Source organism: Cynocephalus volans, chromosome 2 (assembly GCF_027409185.1).
Source record: "Cynocephalus volans isolate mCynVol1 chromosome 2, mCynVol1.pri, whole genome shotgun sequence".
NCBI lineage: Eukaryota > Metazoa > Chordata > Mammalia > Dermoptera > Cynocephalidae > Cynocephalus > Cynocephalus volans.
The window spans coordinates 37,041,686-37,059,871 of NC_084461.1; the positions used below are offsets into that span (position 1 = coordinate 37,041,686).

Sequence of the window (18,186 nt, forward strand, 5' to 3'; positions counted from 1 at the left end):
ACTGTGTGGACGTGGCTCTTGGCAGCCATACAGCATTGGGCATGACACTTTAACTACTTTGTCTAAGACTCCACATCTATTAAATGGGAATGGTAACAGGCCTTCTGCTCACCTCCATTCATTGTTGTGAGAAGTAATACAATGTACATGAAAGTACTTTGAAACAGTAGTAAAATAATAAATAAATTTAAGATTATTGCAAGAAGTTTGCAAATGCTGCCTTAATATGGTCATTCCTAGTTAGTGTGTAGAGCCATTCTGGCCATTGTAGAAAACATCAGTGATCAGAGTGAAGGTAATCAATCTCCAGAATCCTCCCTTCCTCCAATAAACATGTTAGCAGGAAGCAGTGCACTAAGCTCTGAAGTTCTTTCCGAGAACTTATTATTGAACAACTTCTCTCTTATCTACAGGAGGGGTTGATGGACATTGGAGTTGCTGGTCGTCTTGGAGCCCATGTATTCAAGGGAAGAAAACAAGGAGCCGAGAATGCAATAACCCACCTCCCAGTGGGGGTGGCAAATCCTGCGTTGGAGAAACAATAGAAAGCAGGCAATGCGAAGATGAGGAGCTGGAGCATTTGCGGTAATGGAGACTAGACCTCTGGCAGTTAGGTAGAACACAGTGCCCTCTGCAGGAAGCATGGATTCATGCTCGCTTCCACTGAAAGCTTTAGAAGTTAAAAGGAGATTTCCATCAGTAGCACTGGGGCTAGTGAAGAAGGGAGGCGTGTCTTGGCCAACTTGGGCTGTGTGCTTCAGGTTTTCCTGAAACAAGCTGGGTAACTGGGAGCAGTCCAGCTGTGTGGATACAAGCAGTGGCTTTGGCATCAAGCAGATCTGCCTCCTTCTTGCTGTGTGTCCTTGGACAAGTACTTGCCACACCTCTAAAATTAGAATAATACAGTAATAGTAGGTAAACCAATTATAGGATGTTGTCAGCATGTAAAGTGATTAGTACAGCGCCTGGCACATAGTAAGCATTCAATAAATGTTGTATTACTTTTCAGATATACCACTCCCTCTTGTTTTTTTTTTTGGATTAAGCATAAAGCCAGATGCTTGAGATGGATTAAAAGCTCTTTTAGAAATGCTTAGTTGATCCAATCATATCCTTGAGTCAGAATATTTTGTGCCCTATCCCAGTGTTTTAAACTGTCCTTATTAACCTCTTCTAATCAGGAACTTGGCAGAAAGTTCTAGTATGATAATTTGAAGGTCATGTGAGTCAAAGAAAGAGGTGAGGTGCTTGGGTATCTGGTAGAAGCATAGGGAAGTGGGGTGCCTTATTTCCAGGTCTTTGGTGCTTTGTAATGTGACAATAATCAATACCTGCATGGAGGAAGCTGGTAAACATATGGGTTACAGTGGGAAAGGAAGGCTGGCTTCAGCTCACATGTGTCTCTGGGAGCCTGAGGGTCTGGGAGGAGGTCTCTGCCTGAGTGGACATATTTCCCCTGCCTTTAGACGTAAAACTGAAGAAAGGGGAGCACCCTAAGGAAGGCATTAAGGAGATTTTCACTCTGCTTGGTGCCCAGAGGAAAAGTATTCTCCTCCTCAGTACAAACAGGAAAATTATGATCAGTATTTCACATTTCTGGGCTTTCTCAGAGTGCAGCAAGAGGGTAAGGAACTCAGCTGGGAAGGAGGCAGCGTTCACAGGCTATCTGTACTGCTTTCCCTCAGATTTCGTGTCTCTGGAGTAGAGATGATACTGGTGGTATATTGACCTCAGAAGCACAATTGAAAAACCACTATTTAATGACGGTTGTCAGCATTATCATTCTCATTATTATGAGCTCCCTATAGAGAGGTCATGCTGATGCTAAGGTGTCAAGACTGGCATTGGTGAGATGATGTGAAGGCTTCTGCTTCCTCATTACCCTTTTAGGCTTAGGATTCCTGCCCCAAACCTTAACAAAAGTTGCTTTCACTAAAGAATATACTATCAGTTGTATATACCTCAGAAAAAATGTAGACACCGTGAGTCCCTACTCTTTCCTATTGCCTTGTGAGTGGTAGCAAGATTGTGATTGTAGAAGCCTAACCGACTGTACATGAATCCAGCCCCGGTATTTGTTAGTTCATAACCACAGACAAATTATTCAAACTTTCTGTGACTTTATTATTCTCTGTGTATCTCACAGGGTTGCTGTGAGTATGAACTGAGATAATGTACATATGTAGAGAAACTGCCATGGTGCCTGGTGCATAGTAAATGCTCAATAAAAGGTAGTTATTATATTGCATGTTATAAGGAAAAGGCAGTATATTTATACAGTGAAACACCATAAAAAAGAATGAAGGACTGCCATTTGCAGCAACAGGGATGAACTTAGAGAAAATGATGGTAAGTGAAATAAGCCAGGCACAGGAAGAGAAATACCGTATGTTCTCACTTATATGTAGGAGTTAAAAAATAAAAAAATATAGTTTTGTGTTATCTTTCACTAACTCTAATAACCTTATTTTTAATACAGAATGAATTCTGTGTTAAAGGAGTTTCAGAACCAAACAGCAGGAGGAAAAACTAGGTTCTGAGACAGGTGACCTCTAAAATCATAAAAAGTATGCGTGGTGTCTAAAGACTTTTATTTATTTTTCTTTTCTTTCTTTTTGTTTGTTTTTATCCTACTGACCTAGTAGCCATTTAAATCACTGTCTTTTGGTAGCTTGAGTTTATGTTTTTCTACCACAGGATGTGGCCATATATTTGGTTCTGAGAATGACAAAAATATCACATCAATATACTTACATGAATGGAGTCCCTTCGGATGCAAAGGGAAAATTCAGTGTAGTGCAAAATATTTATTAAACTGTGGAAATCAATCATATTAATCATGGTTTGTTTCATTTTTCTTTCAGATTGATTGAACCACATTGCTTTCCTTTGTCTTTGGTTCCAACAGAATTCTGTCCATCACCTCCTGTCCTGAAAGATGGATTTGTTCAAGTTGGTTATGGAAGATATTTTTTCCTTTACAATACTCCAAGTTCTATCTCTTAAGGCCATAATCTGTTTTCTTCTTCCAGGGTGACAAAATGCTAAAAATATTTTACACACACATTTTATTCTTAGTGGTGAGAGTTTTAGTCTGTGACTTTTTTTCTTTGGCCCAAGGTGATTAGAATTCTGCAGAAGGCAATATAACTTCTGTGGTGTGGGAAATCAATACTGACACCCAATGAATTAGAAATGTAATCATGCCAGAGGGCTACTGAACATTGCTACTCTGAACATTAAAATACAAGTCTGCAAGCAATTTCTTCAACTTAGAGAACTTTCCTTATTCTTGCCATTGAGAGAAGTCTTTTTTCTTTTTCTTCCCATAAATATGGGGCTTAGGATGAAGGATTAGATTTATTCCAGGAATCAATAAGACATTTAGCCATTGTCCAGAGAGGTGTGGTTCATTGGATTCTGAGCAATTTTCTTGTTCAGGAAGGAACACTAGTCATCTGCCATCTGTCATTCCAGGGACTTTTCCTGACTTTGGGGCTGTATTAATTAGTGCTGTTCTCAGTCCTTGTTGTAATGAGGCCTTGCCTCAACGCCAGATGAGGAATCTTCATGGCTTATACAGGACATATTGTTCATGAAGACTCTGTCAAAGCTGCCAGCCTTTCTTTCTCCATGAGGGATTTTGCTTTTCAAATTCTAGGCCCTTGAGCACATACTCACTGAGAGTTTGCTGAAGTTTCCCCAAGTGTAGGTATTGTTAAGAGATGGAAGTGGGGTGTGCGTGCGTGCGTGCGTGTGTGTGTGTGTGTGTGTGTGTGTGTACGTGTGCACGTGTTTGTACAGAGAGGGGGAGAGGGAAAAAGAGAGAGAATGAGCCCAGCACCTTTAACACCCATACTGTCCCACTGAGGTCACCACAGTCCATGGAGTTTCTGAATGAAATATATGCTCAGAGAATGAGCCAAGTTAATTAATATATTTTAGCAAACAATGAGCTGTTACTACAAACTCCAGTGCATGTGGTGCCCTTTTAGGAGCCAGGGATTCTAAATACTGCCTATGGGTTGGCTACATTGGAGTCACCCAGGAAACTTAAAAATAGAGATTGCTGCTGGTCCCTTATCTTCTACTTTTTCTGATTCCATAGGTTTGGGGTAGAGCCTGAGAATCTGTTTTTTTAATTATGACAAGTGGTTCTGATATAAAGCCAAGTTTAGACACTGTTGAGTTAGTCTTTTTGGTATAGAAGTCTCTTTTGCAAGGTAGAGGAAGGCCCAGGGGCTGGAATCAAAGCAGAACACATGCCCTTTGCCGTTTTCTTCAAACTTTGACATCAATCTGGGCCCTGTTTCCTACCAACTTCCACGATGGAGCCAGACTGGGACAGGGAGAGCAAGACTGACAATGAGAAGAAAGAAGTACCAGGAAATTTTGTTCTAATCCCTAGAGCAGAGCTAATTTAGCACAGCTCCAAGTCTTCTCCCAGGCCTGAGTTTTTTTCACCATCCTCTTGCGTGGCCCAGAACCAGAAGGGTGAGAAAGGGGCTAAGAGAAACCCCAGATGAACATAATTACCCCCTCACAGCCACAGTCTTCAAATTCTTCTTTACTTCACCATGAAAGCTCATCTCCTGGCATTATAGGCTAATGAAATATCCTTGAATCTGATCTAGCCCCAGCAGTATTTCCATAGTTATAGGGTAGAGATGAAGGGTAGGGTGGGAGAAAGTCAACATTATGCTTTCACTAAAAGTTATTGGTGAGAAACTTCAACTTTCATGAACATGTTGAAAGGATTTGAGCACTTATGGGTATTCATGCTGGCATTTTTTAAGCAGTATTTTGCCAATGAACAGCCCATGATACCTTGATATGAAGAGTTTGCTGACAATGGCATTTCCAAAATCGACAACGAACTGTCTTTTTCAAAATTAAAAGGGAAAGAAGTTACTTGGACAGTGTCCACTAAAGTAATTTTAGTAAAATACTTAGTACAGTGCTTGTTATTTTAGGAGTAATCAATACATTATAGTATAGTAGCATTAATGGCCTTATTAATCATGGTACTAGTATTATTGGCTGGGAGCATGCAGGGAAAAATATTTTTATAGGCAATTTTCTAAATCAGTTATTTGAATATAGATTGCTTGATGATTAAAAGAAGATATGATTTATTGGCCATATATATCTAAAGAAATATTTTGTTAATGAAAAACAGACAGGTGCTTCTTCTCTCAATCTCTTATTTGTGTTTAGGATGAAGGTGCCATGTTTCCTGTTGGGAAAAATATAGTATACACTTGCAGTGAAGGATATTCTCTTATTGGAGACCCTGTTGCCAGATGTGGAGAAGACTTACGGTGGCTTGTTGGGGAAATGCAGTGTCAGAGTGAGTGGCCTTGGTTGTAGTATGTAACTTGAGATGAGAGAATAACATGGAAGAGAATGAATCAAGATAAATAACCACTCCCCATAGGCCCCATGTCTTGACCTCCCTTTCCTGAAAGGCTGACGTGATTCTGTCCAAGTTTCAGGAGTGACTTGAATAAGCCTTCAGCCTTCTCTAGTTGCTAGTCCTGGCCAGTATGTTCTCAAAAATTGCTTCTGTCCTATTCTTGCTCACTTCTCCTCATGAGATGCAAAGTACACATTTTTTAGACTGTATATATACATATATATATATAAACATTCTTTTCTTGTTTTCCATCTTTTTTCTCTTTGTATTTTATTCTAAATATTTTCTATTGTTCTTTCAGCTTATTAATTCTCTGTACATTTGTATATAATCTACTTTTAAGAACTCTGCTGAATTCTCAATTTCATTGATTTTGTTTTTCATTTCTAGATATTTGACTTGTTTACCTTTTTATACTTTCTAATACTCTGTTGAAATTCGTCTTGTGATTTAATTTTTTTCAACATATTAATTGGCAGTTGTTTGAAGGTTTATATCTGTTAATTTCATTTTCTGTATCTCTTGTGGGTCTGTTTTCCTTGTCTTTTTTTTTGTTGGATTTTGGTCGATTCTCATCTTTTTAAATATTAGATTAGTTTTATTGAATGTCAGACTTTGTGAAAATTAAAGAAATAATTTGAGGCTTTGAATGATGCTTCCTCTAGAGAAAATTAGTTTTGTTTCTGGCAAGGAGTGAGGCTGGTTTATGTATGGTTTACATTTATTCCAAGGGTGTAGCCATTAAGGGATCCCAACTGAAATATGGGCTTTCTGCCTGGACCCCTCATGTGTGACAGGACAGGACTTCAATTTTTGATCTCCTATCCCTGTGACATTGCTAAAAACTCTACTCAGCTCTCCAGCCTCTGAGCTGCAGCCTTCCCCCTGAGTTTAGCTGCCTTTTGGCATACTTCCTTTTTCAAACTTACAAATCTCTCAGGGAGAGAAGCATTACCAAATGTTGTCATCAAAACTTCAGACTTCCTTCTCTCTGGACTTTTAGGCCTTCAAATTTGCACTGCCTTGGTAGCTCTCTGATTCTCTCAGAAATACTTTTTCTTTTAATTTTGTACAGCCTTCCTATTTGTCTTGGTGGGAGAGTGATTGTGAAGCCAGCAAATGTAACATGCGAGAAGCAAACAAATCTGATGCTAGATTATTAGCTTTTTGAGGGCAGAATACATAATTTGTACCTTGCCATGTCCGAAGTAGTACACAACATATTCGGCAAAATACAGGCACTCAATAAATGCTGTTTTTGAATGAATGAAAGAATGGGTTTTCTGATGAAAATAGTGTAGAGATAAAGCAATATTTTGTAGAATATTGTCCAAAGTGCATTAGGGAGATTAACAAGATTTTTTTTTAAAAACATGAATTCTGACTTGCTCTTCATAACTTCATGTTTCTCATTTTTCTCTACTCCTTTTTTTTTTTTTAAGTAGATTTGAGCTAATGAATGTAATTGAGTAAGAAAGAATAAAGATGGAAAATCAAAGAACGCTGAACACTTTGATGATTGCAAGGTTAAAGGTGGTGCTTTAAAAATTTCGGATAGTAATATATCTAATTTGATGAAAGCTAATGATATACAAATCAGTATGACTTCTGGGAAAATTCCAGTGGGATATCACCAAACCACAGAAATAAGTGGCAGCTATGAAAAGTCTGATTTTAATGGCCGGCTCAGCTTTAGGACTCTATTTGTGAGGCTTATTCATTTTAAGTTGTCACATTGTTTTGCAGGCAGGGTTGAGAGAGTGGGAGCTGCTTTGGTCTTTAGTCAGTCATTGGTCAATTACATGCCAGGCACTGTGGGACATGTCTTTCTGGGTACCCTAAGAATAAACTCACTTTTTCCTCCTTTTCTAACATGAAAGAGCAGAACAAGTGTATCAGTACCATTTAAAGTTGTCATTTTTAAAAAAGATGGTTTAGGAAAGCAATGGCCCTTGAATTCTGCTCTCTTTTGTTTTTAGAAATTGCCTGTGTTCTACCTGTACTGACGGATGGCATACAGAGTCATCCCCACAAACCTTTCTACACAGTTGGTGAGAAGGTGACCTTTTCCTGTTCAGGTGACATGTCCTTAGAAGGTCCTTCAGCATTTCTCTGTGGCTCCAGCCTTAAGTGGGATCCTGAGATGAAGAATGTCCAATGTGTGCAAAAAGGTGAGTGGCTTCCGTGTCTGTCCAAGGACACTTGCACTCAGGTGCGTGAGAGTCCTTCTGGTGACCTTCATGCACTGTACTGCCATTAACTGTGAGTCATTCCCTCCATCCCTGCCCCCTAGAGGGGTAACAGACTTTTGTCACATGGCAGAGATAAATTCATGGAATACAAGAAAAGGCAAGGATAGACCTGGTGATTCTGAAACTTTTAACTTAAATCCTCCATATGAAAGACCAGCTTTATATCTGTTATGGTACCAAGAAAATAAAGCGTTTTTAAAAGCTGATTTTTAATTTCCTCTTGAGTTTTTTTCCTGCACCTTTACTAAGCACAGAGTTGAGACCATAATTTATACAAAATTCTATACATTTCATTTCTGGACTCTCAGAGAGTTTATTGGTATTTTTGAAATTGAAAAATTTAAAAGCATTTACATTTAACACCACAAAGCAGACATTATTGAAGGAAAAGTGTTGCGGTTTTTGAAGTCATTTTTAAGAGTGGAAAACCCAAATCCAGTATTTTGAACACCAGGAAAATTAAAATGGTCTTTTCAGAACCTAAGCGAAGAAAGGATTTAGAAAGCTAAACTATTTCTTTTTAGAGATAATTTGAGATGGGATATATTTGTTTTAAAATAGCTTATTTCTTTTTTGTTTACATTTTTTGATAAATTGAAAATATGATATTTGTAACAATTAAAAACAGGAAAGAAGAAAAACTCACTTGAATGCTATTTTATATAATATTATTTCTCCAGTGTGTGATTTTTTTATCTTAATATAGTTGATTGTACACATCTGTGGAGCTGAATATCAATACCCGTGCACAGTGTGTGATTTTTAACTTGGTGCTGAAATTTGTCTTTTTTAGTGAGGATGAAGTACTAGATTCCACAGGGGATACTGCTAGGTGAGTTAGCTGTTTACAACTGTAGACTGTGTGCAGCACTGTGTCACTGGCGGTAGATATGGGCTGTGGTATGACATAGATGATAGACAACAGAATGGCAGGGGGTGCTTCCAATGGTGTGCCCTTCAGGCCAGTGCTGCTATGCTCTTTAGCTGTCCAAAGCCCCAAATCAGAGAACAATTACTTTGTTTTCTCCATGCATTGAGGCATAAATATGAGTTTACTCGGGATATTTAAAGTAGTGACCTGTTCCTATAATTCTAAAATGAAAGAGAACAATGTATAGTTGATGAGGTTGCACTTTTGTTTCAAATGAGGTTATATACTTGTGTTTCCAAATGCTACTTCGGTCATTTTATAGCACAATTTGGTATAAATTTTCTCCCACTCCGTAGAAAATTCTATGAAAATTGGTTTTAATTAAGGATGTTTTTCAGACCTGTGTGTTTTTCTGAAGATGTGAATAACAATAACTACCCTTGAAATGAGCCTATAACAAACAAAATAATAGCAGGTTTGTCAGCCTTCAAAGTTGATGTCTTAAAATACCAGCTGTTTCAGTGTTTAGTCTTTTTTTCTAATTGTGGTAAAATATAGATAATATAAAATTTTCCATTTTAACCAATTTTTTAAATGTACAGTTCAGTGGCAGTAAGTATATTCCTGTTATTGTACAAGCATCACCATCATCCATCTTCAGAATTTTTACATCTTCTCAAACTGAAACTCTATACTTATTAAACAATAACACCCCAGGTCCCCCACTGGTATTTAATCTTGATGTAAAGATATTTGGTTTGAAAATAGCAAAGGTACATACTCTAGGTGGTCCTTAAGAGTATGTTTATTTGGTTAACCAAGCTTTGACATTAACAAGCTATGTTCTTCTTAAATGCAAAAGTCTTTGGTGCAGGTGATTCTATCAGTGATTTTTCAGAAAGAAATTATAATTTTTAGCAAATATTTAAAGTCTAAAATTTCGCAATTTTTCCTAAAACAAATTTCTAATCGTAATACCGAACTAATTTACATGGCTTTATCATTAAACTAGATTAGGGTTTCTCAACCTCAATGCTGTTGGAATTTGGGTGTGGTGATTCTTTGTTGTGGGAGCCTATCCTGTGCATTGCGGGATGTTTAGCAGCATCCATGGTCACTATCCACCAGATTCCAGTAGCACCCTCCAATTGTAACAACAAAAAATGTCTCTAGACATTGCAAAATGTACCCTGGGGGGCAAAATTGCCCATGTTTGAGAAGCACTGATCTATATAATGCCATTAAAAAAAAACATTTTATTTTGGAATAATATTAGATTTCAGGAACTTTGCAAATTTAGTTTGCAAATACCCTTCAACCATCTTTCCATAATATTAACATCTCACATAGTTTGACATAACTCGGTTGGTTAAAACTAAGAAATTAATATTAGTACATCACTATTGACTAAACTACACACATCATTCAGATATCACTAGGTTTTCCACTAATCTCCTTATTATGTTCTAGCATCCAGTTTGGGATAGTACATCACATTTAGGATAATATCATTTTAAAGTGAAATATTTAAAGAATGTGTACTTTTTATCAAGATTGCTGGCCATGGCAGGCATGTTTCACATTGCTACCATTTTTACAAGTTTATGTACAAATCATTCACAAGACTGTACTGTCATGTCCAATGCTCTTCAATTTTCCAAAGTAAGGAAGTATTCTATAGTGTGTATTCATAAAAACATGTTCTTCAGATAAGCTATCTTTATAAATATACTAAATGGGTACAAGTTTTATGATGCAAAAGTATGTACCAGTGAATTTCATTGTAGTGAAAGTGGCAGGAAGTGGAAAAATCAGGGTGTTTTAGATTATTCACATTGCAGTTAGGTATAGCTGAAGCAATGGCAGTCAAATTATGCTCTTCTAAGATGGGTCAAGGTGTTTTCCTGTCAAAATTGGAGTGGTGGTTGACTTTTTATCAGTTTCTATAAAACACAAACTAATGGAAACAATTTTATTAATGTAAATACCTCCAGATATTTACTCACTGTTGAGGGAGGACCACTTCGGTATTTACATGTAAGAGATTATTATAGATCTCCTTGGGATACCAGGGAGTTCTTTGTATATAATTCCAGTTACATTGCTGTTTTCTGCCCAATTATAGGCACAATGGGCAAAATGCAGTATAAGCAACAGTGTATAAACACCAAGTTCTTGAAAGAAAGCCTGCTTTACTAGCCTTGGATTCAGACAACTGTGGACTTAAATCCTGGTTTGGCCAATCCTTTAAATGTGTGAACTAGCACCAATTTCCTTACTTTTTTGACCCTTAGTTTTCTTATATCTTAAATGGACATTGTTAGGGAGGATTAAATATCACAATGTATAAAAAGTGTATGACCAGTTGTAAATGCTCAAAAAAAACGGTAGCTATTATTACTAATGCAATTATTTGTAGAGTGTTCTTAGGTATACTCTATCTTTTATAAAATGCCTTACAACTTCACTTATTTTTATTTATTTATTTTTTTACTGTACAAATTTGTTGCAGTTGAGAATACTGTGGACTCAGGTTCAACAATTAATATAATACTTTATTATGAAGAACCTCTTATTTTAACTATTTGCATCTCCCTTATCCTTTTCTTTTAGACACCCCTTTAACACAGGCAGTGCCTAAATGTCAGCATTGGGAGAAACTGCAGAATTCAAGATGTGTTTGTAAAATGCCTTATGAATGCGGGTAAGCTCTGTCTTTGCCCGCTTCTCTGTTTTATTTTGTTCAAGATAAACGAGATAATTTTTTAGATGCTAGTCTCTGTTAGACTGAAGGTGTGGCTTGCCAAGGGTTAAGGGACTTTGTTTTCAGTTTAATCTAGCCCATGTGCTGCCTGGGTCACCAGGGCTGGCAGTGTTGATGTTAAGCTGTGTTCCAATCTGGCTTGTGAGCAAGGCTGAAGGACTACTTGAGTACTGCTTGTTCTATATATAAAACAGAACAAAATGACAAAACTGTCACCTAAGGATTTAGAACTTTAGAGGATAAGGGCTGAAATTCCTTTGGGACACAAACTCTTAAAGCAATACTGATGGAGAAATGAGCAGCTGCTTTTCTAATTCTTGAACATTTTCTCTAGATTTGCTTTATAAGAATGCCACCAACTTGAAATCACTTCACTGCAGGAGAATATCTGAAGTAGTTACTAGATGTCTGTCATGGTCCTAGTAAGATACAGATGGCACAATTAAATTAGGACAGGAAGAAGTTTATTAGCAGGAATATTTACAAAGTATGGACAGAGTAAAGGAAATGACAAGCCCCAGTACTCTTGGACTGGTAACAGCTCGGCCATGTGTCTGTGCCCAGGCCGGAAGGAGCCAGGAGAGGAGCATTTATGAAAATTTGCAGACATAGAGGGTGAGGTGCAGATGGCTGCTGAGGAGCAGCTGACACCCTCATATTAGAGATCTCAGAGGTCCCTTCCCTCAGGAGTGAACCAGGGGAATGAACACCCCAACTGTATTATCTTCCCTGCCTCCAGTCTCCTGCCAGTGCTCCCCTTTGATCAAACCCACCCAAGCTAGAGGACAAGGAAGTCCATGGTGTGGTCCATACCTTCAGCCTCCCAGGCAGGTGGAGAAGAGTGAAAAGTGGATCTGGGTAGAAAAGGGAAGATATCCAGCCACCCCCTGACTTACTGGTCATCTTTCAGGTTAAGAATCAAAACACTAACTTACTAATTACTTAGCTTTCAATTATTCTGCTCATCAAAATGCATATCCAACTTCTTGAACCTGTGGTGGGTAATAGTGATTGCATGTAGTAATTTCTGATGTGAGGAGGAATATAACTAAATGGTGTAAATGGAAATGGTGGTCAGCCCAGATACACTGTGATTCCGACATTCTGACTTTGCTGCTGTTCTCTATTAATTGTTTACCCTGATTCGCTTTCATCCTTTTTCCGACTTTCCCACTTCATGTAGCTTATCTGCAGCCTGTAGTGTACAGACATGGTATGAGTTTTCATATCATTTCATGGTATTAGATACAGATAACAAGGTGGCAATTCTCTGCTCTTTCAGCTGTTCTGAGTAGCTCTACTTGTATTTAGAGTTTAAATAAACAGATCAAAAGACAGATGCAAAAACAACTGGATTTGTTTTTGTTGTGTAAATAACTCCAGGTAAATTCAGCTCTTGGTCAAAGAGGAAAATATTAGAGCTAAATAAAACATGTGAATGTAGACTCTTTCTGGCTCTGTCTGATATACAAAAATGCTTTGCTGTCTAAGGTTTAGTAATGCCTTAAATTACAGTAATGCCCGCCTTATCCATCAGCATTCAGAAATGTAGTTGTTTTTATGAGTGAAATTTCTATATAGCTATATCTTACCATTTTATCACCAATGTTTAAGAAAAGAAGTAACACATTTTATGGAAATATTTCTAAACTATTTTGTAAACATAGACACTTTTTATTATAAAACTGAAAAATACATTTTTTATTTTCTTGATGATTCAGGATCATCAATTATTGGACAATACTGTACTGTGGACATGAACTCTCAGGGCTGCTGGGCTGCGAGGAGCTTATTTCTCCTGCAGTCAAAGGTCCCATTTAACTCTGATCTCAGTGTTTGATCTTTGCTGATTCTGTCTCCTTCCTTGTTGTCTGTCCACCAGGTGTTGCTAGCAGTCCTTACCTTCTCGTCTAATTTGCTGCATCTGATCTGTTATAGATGAAACTAGATTAATGCTAGATGTCAACACTTGTAAAAATCGTGAGCGACTAAAGAGTAAATATGTTCACTTTGAAGATCTGAGGGGGGTTGAGGCCTAGGAATGAAGGGGATTTGAGTTTCTGTTCCATCTTTTGCTGTGGGTAATAACATCTAGGGACACTGAGCTCAGTGCCTCAGTTTCCACTTCTACTTGGCTTTTAAGAATGGAAATCTTGTAAATAATGTAATTTAAAAAATTCTTTTCAGATCTTCCTTGGATGTATGTGCTCAAGATGAGAGAAGCAAAAGGATACTGACTCTGACAGTTTGCAAGATGAATGTTCTCCGCTGTCAGGGTAGAAATTATACTCTCACTGGGAGGGACAGCTGCAGTCTGCCTGCTCCAGCTGAGAAAACTTGTGGCGCGTGTCCACGATGGGAAAAATGTGATGGTAAGGGGCGTTTCGTATTTGTAACAGTAAGAATGCTAAAGTAATAACACTGAGGTTTCAAAAACTGTAGTTTCTAGGTTAGCAACAGAATCAAAGCAGATACCTATGGATGTCAAAGACTCAGACTGGTTTGACAGTGAACTGCCCTCCCCCATTCCCTTCCCTGGAGAGGGGTGCAGATGAGGTACTTAAGAGGTACTTAAGAACCCACTCCTGATGGTCTGGATGTTCTCTCCAACATCCGTGATCCCTATTCCACGTTCATGGCTTTTGCTCTGTCCTTGTATTATCTGTATTATGTACTCATTTTTTAAAAGACTCATAAAAATAACATTTTTAAAAAGGGAAACTTTATATCAGGTCCTTAAAAGAAAGTATCACTTGCCATAAATATTCGGTAAGTATAAAAATTCATATAATGAAAGAAAATAAGGTAGTAAATTCTAGCCATATACTGCTCTGAGACTGACAATGCTCTCTCTTTTTGATAAAGGGAGTTTACAAATGTTACAAGGGTGTTAAAAACATACTAGCCTCAAGCAGACACTTTCTCCTAAAAATAATCAGAAGGATTTGAAGAGAATAGAAAACAAAGTTACTTTCATGCTCTGTGATTCAATATTTGCAAATGCTATGTCCAAGTAGCACTTACAGTGATCACTGAATCCCCCCAAGGACATGACACACATTCCACGGTTTGGTTGATACTGTGAATGGGGAAAGGCTGCAGGACGCTCAAGCCAAGTCACTGCCTTGGGTTTCCCCATCTGTAAATTTGGGAGCTGTACTGTGATCTGTAAGGTCCCTGCCAACTCTTCACTCTCTCCCCCTCCTGGCCCATGCCCACTGGGCACCTTTCACCTCACTCCCTCATGGTCCACTGCACAGACGATGACATACGTAACTCTGCCAAGTCTGGGTCATTTTCCATTTGGAGGTCACCATCGTCTGCTGGCTGACTTTGTTACTCTCCTTCTGCAGACACCTGACTGGTGTATTCCAGCCGCTCACCTTCTGTGCACAGACTCCTTTCCTCCCCAACTCATTTCTGGTTTGCATATGTATATGTAACCCTTTATAGAGTGTAACCATTGCATGTCATGCCCTCTCTCTCAAAGCAAGTATAATTCTTGTTTTCTTTCTCTCTCTGTTTGAGCCTCGACTCTCACCTCTTTGCTGAGGTTTTCACACAAAAGGATGCTTAGGGAGATAGAGGATTACACTGCATGGGAGGCTCACATGGACAGCAGCATGCCTGGGGAGAGAGCTGGAGAGCTCTTGACTTGGACAGAACGGTCCCATGCGGTTCCAACCAAAAGAAAGCCTGGCACCAACCTCAAAACCTATTTATTCCCAGTGAGGCAGAACGCCTCACTTTCCTGATCCTACTGCGTTTCCAGGCGATAGTTTATTGTGCCACTCAAGGCAGGCGCGACTGCAGCTCTTTGATCACATCATTAATTTGGAGGACGTAAGCTTTGAGTCCCCCACCTCCACGATGTGCCATTAAGCCTCTCTCGCCTGTTTTCCCAGCCCAGAGCAGCAAATGTGTCTGCCGAGAAGCATCGGAGTGCGAGGACGAAGGGTTTAGCATCTGCGTGGAAGTGAACGGCAGGGAGCAGACCGTGTCCGAGTGCGCGGCGGGCGCCCTGAGATGCGGGGGACGGGGGGTCTCCATCACCAGCACCAGGCCCTGCGATGCGGAGCCCCCGTAGGCTCCGGCTGGCGCTGCTGCGTGGGGACAGCTGCGTCACCGGCCCGCAGACGGCTTTTCCAGCCTGGAGGCCCGTTTTTTCTTCCTCCCCTCCAGTGCCCACTTCTCAACTCCCAGCCACCTGCACAAACACAATCCTTTGTTCTCCCAAACCCGAATCCAGAGACCCTTTTTTAAATGTAAGTCAGGATGAAGAATATTCTTGAAGAAACTCGAATGCTCCATTCAGCAGTATGTTTCTATTAAGTATGAATGGCCCAGCCCACCAGACACTCTACAAATTGATGAGGAAAATGGGAGAAACACGATTTCCTGATTAGAGATGTTGGCTTCTCTCAGCGAAACCAAATACAAAGGGGACCTTGAATGAAAAAAGACAGATTGGATTTCCATCCTGAGTAGTGATCTCACGCTTCACCCTTTGGAGTCAACCACCACCTGTAGAGATCCCTATTTTTGTCAGAAGATTGAACTGCTTAAATGTCAGAGCAGAATTCATTGTGCTCTTGTCATGGGGGTGCCTTTTGACTTCTTGTCTGAGAACAAATATCATTCAGCCTTCTCTTTGGGGCTTTCGTTCAGTATGTGTCAAACACAAGACCTGCAGTTTGTCCCACCTCCTTTTTTTTTTTTTTTTTTTCTTTCTAAGAAGCATCAGTTCATGCCTGAGCTAAGTGATTGTGTATTTGGGAAGTTTTCTCTAACCTTGTTAGACTTCTAGGTTTTTCAGGGGGTATACAGGCAGATTAGTTTTAAGCACTGGCTTCCTATTTATTCCTTGTTCATCTTTCATTAAAACAAAAAAGCAGCTGTGGGAGGTGAAATGAATGGAATTTAAAATATGCTTTTACACACAATACTATCTGTATTTTTCTGATACTGATAAATACGTTTCAACAAAACTTTAGTTAAAATGACAAGGACTAGAAAACTCATTAAAGATACTATTCTTTGGAATTTTTTGATCTGTATTCCATTTAATTTTAGAGAATATTTCCATGAGCAATGATTAATGTGTTCTTGCCTGAAGTTTTATGTCTGATCCAGAGGCAGCTTTTTATATTGAAGTGTCCCTTGAGGGAAGATGCAGATATAATATGTGGAGTTACAAGGAGGCCGGTTCAATGTATCGAAAACAATAACATTCAGACATTTCCACTGCATTTGTTAGAAGTTATTGTGGAGTTAATTTCTACCCTGGGTAGGGGGGTAGATTTGAAAATACCAGGCCCAGATGCAGACCCCAACACAAAAGGTTGAACAAGAATTCATTTGGGAGGAAATATCCTTCTGACAATTTCTCATCTTAATCTAAGCTAGTATGAAGTTAGTTTTCTACTGGTTATGTATCACTCCTCCCCTTCTGCCTGCCCAACTAATAGAGATGATTTAATCAGGATTATCAAATGCTATCAAAGACTGAGGTCTGAAAAAAGAAATTAGCAAATTTAATAACTAAGAGGTTAGAGAAAGAAGTTTCAGCAGAGTTACTGAAGGAGAAGAAAAGGGTTAAAGAATCATTGGAGAAGGAGGGGAGCAGTGAATGTTGTTGCAGGGAGATGTCTTAGAATACTAAATGTGGTGCTTTTTTAAATTTTCTGAACATTACTGTACTGACCTTTCCTTTATTCAGAGACATTCACTCCTGCCTATAGAGAATTAGGATTGTTGCGGTAGGTGTGTAAGGAGAAAGTCACTTTCAACATCGAGTCTTTAAAAATGTTTTGAAACTTACAAAATAAGTTCTTCAACACCTAAAGAGAAAGCTTGGAGGAAATCTAGGGGAACTATTTCTGCCATGAAAATATATTGCAAAAAGAATAGATGGAGTGTGAGAATTCCCCCAGCCTGTCCCTCCCTCCACCTCAGATCAGCTGAGGGTCACCCAGGTTAGGATGGGATATGGCCTTGGCGAAGATAGAAAGCAGTGCTGAGATTAATGTCGTCTGGACATAGAGGGGAACAGAGGGAGAAGAGGAAATTGGCAGGTGCATTAACCATCACTAGCTTTGGGCTATGCACATCCTACAGACAGTCACTCGCTATTTACATGTGCTCTGCAAGTTACCTGGGTGGAGAAACTGTCTTGGAAGATCTCCTGTTTTCATTGGGGAGTGCCTTCCTGTGACATCCTATACATGTTCTGATAATTGACCAACAGAAGTGCAGCTTATCAATGCCCTAAGATTTAATAAGTCCCATCTAAACTGTTCTGCCTGTTCTTCCTCCCCAAGACACTTGTAATCACTTTAGAACAGAAAGTGGGTTCTTGATATTCAGGTGGGGTATGGTGGAGGTGTGGAAGGCAAGCAGGAGTATCTGACAAATGACCCCTGAAACTTTGGGTTACCTGGCTAATTTGATTGAGGGCTGCCCTCTCAGTTGGGCAGATCAAGGCTAATCTCATCTTCACACAAGGCTTGTGAGTCCATCCAGTTTTTGAGTAGCTACTCAGACAGAGGTGTAGGTGCTGGACAGCTGGTTTATCCAGCATTCTCTGAAACAGCCTATTGAGGTGCCTGCACATAAATCATTAATCACTTTTCCTTTTGATTAAAATGAATACATGTATTAATCAATATTTTTGAACCCCATTGTTTATCATTTGTTCTATATTTTCCTTCTATTTCTACCCAAATTTCTTACACCCACACACTCACACATGCTAACCCATCATAGGCATTCGGATTATTGTGAGCCTAGCATAATTGCTAGTGGAAATGGTCATCATAAACTTGAAGATAAACTAAGATGCTGCATACTTTGGGGACAGACAAAGTGGGTGTTCAGGAGTGTT

At 39.1% G+C, this 18,186-nt stretch overlaps 1 protein-coding gene across 1 annotated transcript in view; it reads left to right on the plus strand.

Moving 5' to 3' along the window:
• Window positions 1–15,390, plus strand: part of C7 (complement C7) — a 77,461-nt gene extending 62,071 nt beyond the window's left edge. Inside the window, exons 13-19 of the mRNA XM_063087551.1 lie at window positions 414–585; window positions 2,865–2,952; window positions 5,218–5,350; window positions 7,396–7,587; window positions 11,153–11,243; window positions 13,491–13,675; window positions 15,209–15,390. Coding sequence (XP_062943621.1) covers window positions 414–585; window positions 2,865–2,952; window positions 5,218–5,350; window positions 7,396–7,587; window positions 11,153–11,243; window positions 13,491–13,675; window positions 15,209–15,390 — 1,043 coding nt within the window. The remainder of the gene's footprint in view (window positions 1–413; window positions 586–2,864; window positions 2,953–5,217; window positions 5,351–7,395; window positions 7,588–11,152; window positions 11,244–13,490; window positions 13,676–15,208) is intronic.
• The last annotated feature ends 2,796 nt before the right edge of the window (window positions 15,391–18,186 follow it).